The sequence below is a fragment of the Sorghum bicolor genome, chromosome 9 (genome assembly GCF_000003195.3).
Source record: "Sorghum bicolor cultivar BTx623 chromosome 9, Sorghum_bicolor_NCBIv3, whole genome shotgun sequence".
Classification (NCBI taxonomy): Eukaryota; Viridiplantae; Streptophyta; class Magnoliopsida; order Poales; family Poaceae; genus Sorghum; species Sorghum bicolor.
Genome location: NC_012878.2, coordinates 44,052,864 through 44,062,198, shown reverse-complemented (window position 1 = coordinate 44,062,198; position 9,335 = coordinate 44,052,864). Strand labels below are relative to the sequence as shown.

At 39.6% G+C, this 9,335-nt stretch overlaps 1 protein-coding gene across 1 annotated transcript in view; it reads right to left on the bottom strand.

Annotated features, from left to right (window-relative positions):
- Positions 726-9,335, bottom strand: part of LOC8084725 (serine/threonine-protein kinase TOR) — a 31,871-nt gene continuing 23,261 nt past the window's right edge. The window contains exons 37-58 of the mRNA XM_021447776.1: positions 8,297-8,365; positions 8,109-8,219; positions 7,890-8,030; positions 7,671-7,799; positions 7,408-7,573; positions 7,118-7,332; positions 5,875-6,081; positions 5,216-5,329; positions 4,954-5,145; positions 4,614-4,694; positions 4,456-4,530; positions 4,306-4,372; positions 3,997-4,157; positions 3,228-3,401; positions 3,015-3,143; positions 2,846-2,929; positions 2,693-2,754; positions 2,538-2,610; positions 2,026-2,160; positions 1,372-1,545; positions 1,020-1,285; positions 726-899 (exon numbers count right to left, since the gene is read on the bottom strand). Of these exons, the coding sequence (XP_021303451.1) occupies positions 881-899; positions 1,020-1,285; positions 1,372-1,545; positions 2,026-2,160; positions 2,538-2,610; positions 2,693-2,754; positions 2,846-2,929; positions 3,015-3,143; positions 3,228-3,401; positions 3,997-4,157; positions 4,306-4,372; positions 4,456-4,530; positions 4,614-4,694; positions 4,954-5,145; positions 5,216-5,329; positions 5,875-6,081; positions 7,118-7,332; positions 7,408-7,573; positions 7,671-7,799; positions 7,890-8,030; positions 8,109-8,219; positions 8,297-8,365 (2,844 nt within the window). The 3' untranslated portion in view covers positions 726-880. The remainder of the gene's footprint in view (positions 900-1,019; positions 1,286-1,371; positions 1,546-2,025; positions 2,161-2,537; positions 2,611-2,692; positions 2,755-2,845; positions 2,930-3,014; positions 3,144-3,227; positions 3,402-3,996; positions 4,158-4,305; positions 4,373-4,455; positions 4,531-4,613; positions 4,695-4,953; positions 5,146-5,215; positions 5,330-5,874; positions 6,082-7,117; positions 7,333-7,407; positions 7,574-7,670; positions 7,800-7,889; positions 8,031-8,108; positions 8,220-8,296; positions 8,366-9,335) is intronic.

Sequence of the window (9,335 nt, the reverse complement as noted above, 5' to 3'; positions counted from 1 at the left end):
TCTAGGGGGGGGGAGAATGTCAGCAGAGAGACACAGGCATCATGTAGCCGGCTGGACCAAGTGTGTCAGCCCAGGCAGAGTGGTCGAGCAAGACGTGCCAACATTCTGATCAGTGAGCTAGAGTGGGCATGGGCTATAGCATAGCGCAGCTGCGTCTGCGGGCTCACGCCAGGCACGACGCCCATGTATAAGAACCTAAGACCCCGTGAGGGAGGATTTCAACAAACACATGAACCTGAACAATTATAAGACTCGTCCTAGCTACCTTCCGTGTTCTGCTTCCCTTCCCAAATTCCTTCTAATCTATTCCTACTCAGTTCCTGTTGCTAGATCTCTGATGTTAACAAATGCATTCAATCCAGCACATGACGCAGGGATCCAAATCGTATCCTCGTGCCGGGGCGTTCCTACTCTGCCTCCCGGAGGAGCTCCGCGAACGCCGAGTGGCCCAAATCTCCTAGCCGACGTACACTGCGAAGTAGCACCTCTGCACGCTGCTCTTGCCGGCGGCCTTGCTGCCAGACATCGGCGGCGTCGCCGTGGCCAGGCTGCTAGGGTGGTGAGTTTGCCAACGGCAGCGAGTTATGTTGTGTTCATACGTTTTTTTTTCTTTTCTTTTTGGGTACGGTTGGGTTACAAGAGCTGTCTTATTTATTGTGGGTCGGGGTGGGTTTGCGGCGGGTCCCCATTAGCAGGCCTTAGGCAGGGAACAAAACCAAAGATGCTGAAGAAAGGATGGTCTAAGGCAACTTTTTATTAACGAATGAGGTTCTACTAATTACAGCACTACACAGATTAGCTACAAACTGTCACCACGAAACCTCTATGTACACGGTATTCACAATATTTACATGCTAGCTGCTACTGTTTCCAAGAGCGCTCACCAGAACGGACACCACCTGCGAAACAAACAAGCAACATACAGTGAGTAACCGACAGTCACAAAAAACGATGGCTGACCCAGAATTACACAACGGAGGGCAGCTGCAAGAAAAGAGGAAGTACGAACAGATTCATACCCGACATAGTTTTGGCACAAATTTTCGTGCGAGGTGGCTTGGAGTATGAGCTTCTGAACCTGAACCTTCACCGAGAGAGCAGGTTGCGCATCCCGGGCATCTCCTGAAGCCAAGTGCTCACTGCCATGTTGGGTCGAGCTACCTGCTCCAGCCAAAGCTGACCCAGAAGAGAAGTCACGCCCTGTTAGCTTGTCACTCATCCGTGCCATCACAGCTACAGCACGCTCATTCAGAACTTCATTAGCATCACCAAGTTGATTGACGGCCTACATGGACAACATGAATGGTTACTCATCCAGCTACGTGGTAAGGGGGTGCAATCAGAACATGTGGATGGAGAAGAGCAGGCAACCTGTAGCAGTTCCCTCTCACGTGCTCCTCGCTGAGGTTGCATGAGTTCTCGATTAGCCACTGCGTCTTCACTACTGACAACCGTGTGAGCATGAGCATTACCATAGTTTGACACTTGAGGAACCTCATTGAAATTGAACAGACGCCAATTGATTAATGGGTCATGTACAAATGCCTGGGGAGATCAAAAGCAAAATATTTAGGAAAGAAATGCCTAATAAGCACAAGATCACCAAGCATGTAGGTAGGTGGTACAAGAAACACACAACGAACTGAAGGGAAAAAGACAGTCATCTTCCTATTCTGTTCTCCAAACTATTCCCACTACAAAATCAGACCTTTGTGGAAACATTGGGAGAATCAACCCAAAATATGGCACACACATGACAAATTAGTTTGCTACTTAAAATTTCTGCTAAACAAGGATACGATAATTTCTTTAGTGAGTGGCAACTTGCTTTACCTAATCAAGCTCTTAACATCTAACTGAATCCAGCCTTAAGAAAACTAACTCCTAAACATTATTTCTTTTTACTTTTCAGAATTTGTACTGGGAATAAAAATATCTATCCACATCTGAAGTGAAGAAACTAAATATTTGTCCAAGATAGATGCTCTACTCTGGGTCATACAGAAAATAAGACGATCATCTCACCTCCATCATGGCCATAACGCTGTCTCTGTTTGTGCGAAGGACTTGCATCACATTTTCACATGTTGTTCGGAATGTACCCTCAATACCACTAACTTCCATTGCTTTCACAAGCATTCTAGTCAAACGGAATGGTACCTATACCACATTGCAAACTGGTAAGATACTGTCAAACAAAAAAGCAATGTCTAAGTCACACATTTCTAAATGTTGGCCGTGTCTCCAAGAAGGCAAGAATATACTTTGACCACTAATTTCTCTTATAGTAGTCTATGAATATAAATCTCAGGCATGGACCTCTGATTTCTCTTACAGTATATTGTCTGACTTTAAAATCTTAATCATAAGAAACCACTTCCGAATCAAATTGTGCAAATTGTGTAACGCAATCTACACACTGGTATATTAATTTCTGCTCAAAGTTTATAAAGTTTGAATGTTGAAACATCTACACACCTTATAAAAATAAATCGAGGGAATAATTAAGGTATAATGCACACAGCAATATTACTTACTTTTTCAGGGAACTTTTCTCGATTCATTGAAGCCTCAAAGCAATCTCCAAAGTCAATGTGTAATATTTTTCCACTGAAGCAAAAAAAAAAAAATCTTATTACAGAAGTAACTGCATAATACATACACTAATATAAGACTAGTTCTGAAGATGTACCTATAGCGATCTAACATAAGATTACTTGGGTGACGATCTCCTAAACCAAGCAAATACCCAACCTGAAAATTACCTTTTCAGCATCTTAAGGTAATGAAAATACCCAACCTGAAGATTCCATTTGAAAAATAAGAATAAGAAAGTAACTGATACCATGCTCATAACAGCCAGGCTTCTAGCGTAGTTTGTGCGGCGCTCAAGCCACACTTCCGAAGTTCGACTCTTAAGCCACAGAACCTGCCACAGTTTATTTATATAGAATGACGCTACAATGTCGTAAATATAAAGGGCATACTCATTGACACAAAATACAACACAATACCTTTGCAAGGTCATTTCCCTCGGTGTTTTGCAAAGCATGCTGAAACACTTCCACCTTTGCAATGAGGGGTAAGTGATCATAATCGGGTGCAAAAGCCAACATAAGTTTGTGCTCCTGATTCAAGAAAATCTGGAAAGGGAAACAACATTAATTGCTAAATAAAAGGCAGCAAAATAGATACAGCTATTAAACAAGAGATTACAGCAGACAAACCTTCCTGGCATCTCTGTATTCACGGATCAGAGCATGAAGTGTGTCACAGTTTGGAACCCATCCGATTAAACCACTGTTAGGCGACAAAGGTATAACAGCATATCTTTGGATTGATAAATCCTTCTCTGATGTTTTCCTTGAGTTCTCTAGGAGAGTATTCACCAGACCAAAAAGCTAAATGGAGAAGAAAAAAAAATTAGATATTGTACAAGAACAAAACTAAACAAAAAAAAGGTAAGCAAGAGGTAACATTTATGCTATTTCCACTACCAAGAAAAAAAAAACATTGAAACTAGTAAATTCTTCTTAAATCATAATAACTGAATGCCCAAGGGACTCCAGTTCCCTTACTGTGCTTTCAGAATCACAGTTGGGGCAAGACACTGCTATTTATGCATAGATTATGCATTTTTCAGCCACGACTAGCTGCCAGTGCAATTTTTCACCTAGTTTCAGAATGAGTATCACATTTATAAATTCTAAGGCCCATTCGATGTTTTCTTAATGGACACTTGAACTGACTTCGTTAAAGATTTTGGATTTGTGGTGTCCCTCAGCCTATTTTGGTCTCAAGTAAAAAAGGCAGATCAATACTGCTGAGGCATAAGATAACTGCTCAAATGTAAAGCCTCAGCTGCAATAAGATTTATTTTCTAAAACAAGGGAGCTGGGCTATCACAATTTTATGGGAACACTACACAAAGATATGAGTGCTAATCAAGCCTATATTACTAACAAAAGGACCATTTAAATCAGTGTAAATACAGACCTGCATTACACGTTCATCTTGTCGCAAATCTTCATGGCCTTTAAGCAAGAATGCATAATCATTGCCATCACTTCCATGAATTGTCAGTTTTCTTGGTCTTTGCTTGGATGTTATAACAATCAATTGGGGAACAAAATACTCAATCGTCACAAGTGGTGAATCTGGAAGTAAAATGTCAATCTAAATATTAGAATTCTATGAAGCAGAATCAATATTTAGGGTTCTGAAAGCTCAAAGATGTAAGAAATGCAGTACAGGTACCCCGAACAACAGAGCTAAATTAAGTATTCTAATCAGTAACTGGATAACCTGCAGCATAAGTTCCTGGCACAGCAAGTTCCAACTTTCGACATTTGAGTAGCTCAGGCGAAACAGACTGAAAGAAAGATTAAATACTTGATCAGGGAAGAGATGGTAAAAAACACTGCTTTCTTATAATAAAAATAATAATATACTTACGTGCAAATCGAGAGTTGTAAGACTTGGAAGCTGTTTGTCGATTCTTCTGAAAACATGGTAATACAAATCCCAGGCCTAAAGAATATAGTTGTCATCCTTAGATGCATTATCAACATAAGACAATACGCAAGCTATCAAAATGGCAAGTTTTTATGTACCTTAGTTAGCTCAGCATCCTCTCCTGTAGCCCGATATTTCGAACAGCATTCATGAGCTTCCAGTAATTCATGTCCATAAGCCTGAACATGTTCTTAATAAACATTAGTTAAAAAATGTGTTATAGAATAAATCCATTCCAAAATATGGAATTAAACCTTGCTACTTCAAAGAGATGCAGCATGACCTACTGTTACAAAAACAGAACAGATTGAGCAGCTAACATATACCAAATATTTTTTTTTATGAAGTACTACCCAAACGGTATGGTGGTTAGTGCAGAGAACTGGATAAGCAATGAAACATTTAAACTAGAGCATATAATTTTCATGAAAACAATACCTGAATGAAGGCATTTTCTTTAATTGTCTCAGGTCCCCTCTCAAGCATTGCATGCAATGGCTCAAGTACAGCAAGCATTCCTTCAATATTGTGCTCACCAAAGTACATCCTGCTAGCTTCCTCAAGAGCCTCATGCCACATTTCATGCCACAAAATTGCTACCCGTATCAGTTCCTTTGATACAAGTTGTGCCTGGTGGAACAAAGTAGAGTTAGAATGATACACATCTATCCTTAGAAGATCCACAACTAATGATGCAGACCTGGTCAACAAGACCTCCACTGTGCTGGCGGATCTTATCAACGACCTCCTGCGCTGCACGTTGTCTCAATATACTTATTGATTTGCAGGCAACCAAGAGAGGATACATCAAAGCCTGATTAAGATGGTTCAAAGAGGAGAATTAGAAGGTAAAACAAGTCCCTGTTGGGTGTCTGGCCAGTTAACAGACATACTAGTTATAACCAGTAGCCATAGTTTCATTGCTACGGATAATATGTCTGTTTGAAAATAAGCTCCAGGGCACTGGAAAATTGGTTAAAACATGGGGAAAAACAAAGAGAAAATGAAGAAAACAATTGTGATCAAGCAATAACAAAGAATAGAAAAGGCAAACGAAAAAGGTGGAACATGAAAAGCTAATAACTTCATAGCCACGCACACCATGCAAATGAACAAAGAATGTTAAAATAATTTTAAATTTTGATCCAAGACAAGGATTTCTAATTGTTTCTAGATTGCTAGATATGGAAGTTTATTTTGCACCCTTTTCCATAGTTAAACTGAAAATGATACTTCCGTACATCACTACAGTTGATGTAGTGATGTACAACGATGGTAAATTACATGAATAGCCTGCATATACAATAATAGAAGCACATAGTCGCAGTAGAAGTAGCAAACTCAGACAATAATACATACCTGTGGATGCCCCTTTCCAATTCGAACTAGCAAAGATTGTATCAGTTCTCTAACTACTCTGGTGTTCGAATGAATCCTTGCAATTATCTGGGGCAGCACAACCAGCCACATCTCAATCTTGACAAGTGAAAAGCCTTTCTGCAACGCTGTTTGAACTTCTGAGGTAGCCCCATGGTTGAACCAAAGAGTTAACAGACGAAGGATATCCTACACAAACAATTAAACAAAACTCAACTTCAAAAGTCCAATAAAATCTAACAGGAATTGAATTAATAAATAAAGCATTAGGGAATGTTATTTTTTCTGCAGTCAAATTACAGCAGGCAGGGTGTTTACAGGCCATGAAAGTTGCCACACCAGCTGGTTAGCAGTTGATGGTTTAAATCTGTACTAGCCAATGCTAGAACTTCCAAGATATCATCAGACATAAAAAGTGTTCATGTTTGCAAAATTTGGACATCAACTGGAAAACAATGTAGTGGAGGGGTAGCAATAATATATGTGTCGCTGCATTTATATCACTGAAAAAACACATAAAACTAGCAGCTAACATGATAACTGGACTATCTGGTGTGCCGAACTGGGCCATCTGATTTTAGGCTCCAACCGGTAGAAGCACAATTACTACTAGTTTTTTAACCTTCCAAACTGTAAATTCTCTTTTCCAACCCTAATCTCTGCTCTGTGTTCTCTTCGTCTCGCAGCGACTTGAGGCATTCTAGGTGTCCTTAACTGTTACTCTTTCTAAGAATTTGTTTCTGAAATCTACCAAAAATCAAATAATGTTTTTCATGTGGCAAATCTTACTGAAGATATATTGAATCAATCTTAGATTACAGAGGAGGGATTACACATATATATATAGAGGGAGTAACCAAGGAGCCAAGGTGTGAAACCAGCTCTTGGGATCTAGAGAAAGTAGCTAATAACTATGGCACATAAGTGCCCAGGCGCAGCACACAGGTGCCAAGGCATCTGCACAGTTACAGAGTCATATTAAATGCTAACACTTACTCCCATTGTATGCTTGGAGCCATGGACATATTAAACACTTCATAGAAAACAGTAAGATGGTGACAAAAAAAGCAAACTATTACATACAATAAATATCTGTGTGAAGGTGAATCCTACCATTAAAAGAGTGAGATAAAAGCATGTCAAGGCTTGTCAATTTTGAGTTCAAAAAAGAACCTTTGGTCAAAGCAAAGCTTGCAGAACAGAACTAAGAAAAGAGAAGATTCACCTGTAAGCTATCATCAACCCCTTTCGTAGTAGATTGACAAGCAATAGAATAGAAATACCCAGTTACTGCTGCAACAACATATTTTCCAGCAATATCTGGTCGACCTCGGAAAGTATAGCGTGACATGACTTCTGTGTTGAACAAAGCCCATGTGTGCCAGGCCTTCCCCCAGTCCTTTGCACTTAGTGTGGCATGATTGTAAGAAATCAAAATTTCTGGAGAGAAAAATAAAAATATTGTTTCAAATAAAAGGTTAAAGTGCAAAGCGAGAAAACTGACATTGTTGGTACCTTGAATGGAATCATCATCTAATGCAGGTGATAGCGCCTTCTTCCAGGTACCAAGTGTCAAATAAACACGAGCAATGAGTGGAACTCCAGCATTTGACATGGTACCATGGTTTGCTGATGTTCCAGGGAAATTGCCCATGGCAGTAGCAAGCTGCATAGACAACTCCTATCCCCCAAAGAAAAAAAAAGTATGATGCACACTGTACAACACTTAAATGTGCATTGCAATGTACCATCAAAGTACATGGACAAAAAAAACTTACTTGCAATCTAGAAAATGCATCCCTTCTTTTAAGCTCATCACCAACTGCATACTGGTATTTTAGATAAGCCAGGGCTACTTGTGGATGTGCATGATACAGTGTCAATTCAGGAGAAGATTCAGGATCAAACTGCAAGTGGTGTCAGAAATTAATTTTGTTATAGAGAAGCTAGACACACACACATTCCAATTATTGGTGACTGCTAAGGACCTGACATACCTGTAAAAGTTTGACTAATGTAGATCTAGCCTGACTAATACGACCATTCTTCCAGCAAAGTTTAGCAAATTTTATCCAGGTGTCTCTGTCTTCGTTAGGAGGAAGAACCAACTCCCTGACTGCAAGTAGGGCTTGCCAGACCTGAAATATTTTCCGAGGTCAATGCAGACAGTAAATGCAGCACAGATCAGCACTCAATATCAGAAACATAATATCAACCTCCACATTCCGTTTTGTTCCTTTAATGCGTTCATTCCACATATTGCGAATAAGTTCCCTCCGTCCGTCAGCTATGGGGCTTTCCGCAGGAAGAGTGCAGTAATCAATCACCTAATTGACAAACCACTAATTTTGTTAGCAAAACATCAATTTCATTCAGAATGCACCCAAGTGGACAAGAAAAATACCTCTTCCAGTTCTGAAAGTTGTTGAACACGCACCATGTTATTATAAGCGCGCTCATAACTCTCAAGTACCTGACAAGTATTGTCACATAAAGAGTATACAATTATGATACAAATAATAAATTTCAAAAGTGAACTGGTAGCACCTTAAAGCAATAACATCTTATTGCATCAGTAGAAATACACAGAACAGGTAAGCAGAATAATTAATATAGATACAGCAGATGCCAGCTAATTGTAGCTAAATAACTCATTACAAAAGTGTGAAGACAGATACTGCAACCAAACAGTCTCCTACAATAAAAGGGGGCTATGCAGGCAAACCAAACAACACCTCATCATGCACTTATACAGCCTAAGGCTATGCTGCATAGGGCGTAATGCAGGCTTATCATAGTGCAGGCAAGCAATCATGCCCTCTGTCCGCTTGGCTCCCTGTACAAAATTTCAAATTGTTTTATTCCCAACTACTACCTCCGTCCTGTATATAAGGCGTAACCACTTTTTGCTCATGTCCTATAATATAAGGCATGCTCTCTCACAAACATAAATGCAGTACTACTAGTGCTGTGAGAGAGAATTAAATGTGTTCTTGGTCTTTGAACCCGAGGTGGTTATGCCTTATATACTGGGACGGAGGGAGTATGTATTACTGGATCAATCCACCCTGTAATGAAATGCTTCGTTTCCATAATCAAGGGTGTTTGGGAGTAGGCCAGTCAGAAAAAAAATGAAATGCTTCCTTTTATTTCTCCCTGTACAAGTTGGTTTCTAAGTTCAACTTTGTGGTGTAATGGATCATACCCCCATGTCAGAAAAATATTTCAAGATTTTTTTCGTGATCAGTTCTCATGCATCTTTGTATCAATAGTTGTCAATATTGGATACTTCAAAGCTATGAAAATAATCATGAAATTCTAATTGTCTGTAACATAGCATGTCAGCAATCATGCTGTAAAATGTGAACTTAAAAAAAGCAAAAGTGCAACTTGTACAAGGAGAAACAACAAAATTTCGTTATAGGGAAAACTGGGCCAACTTA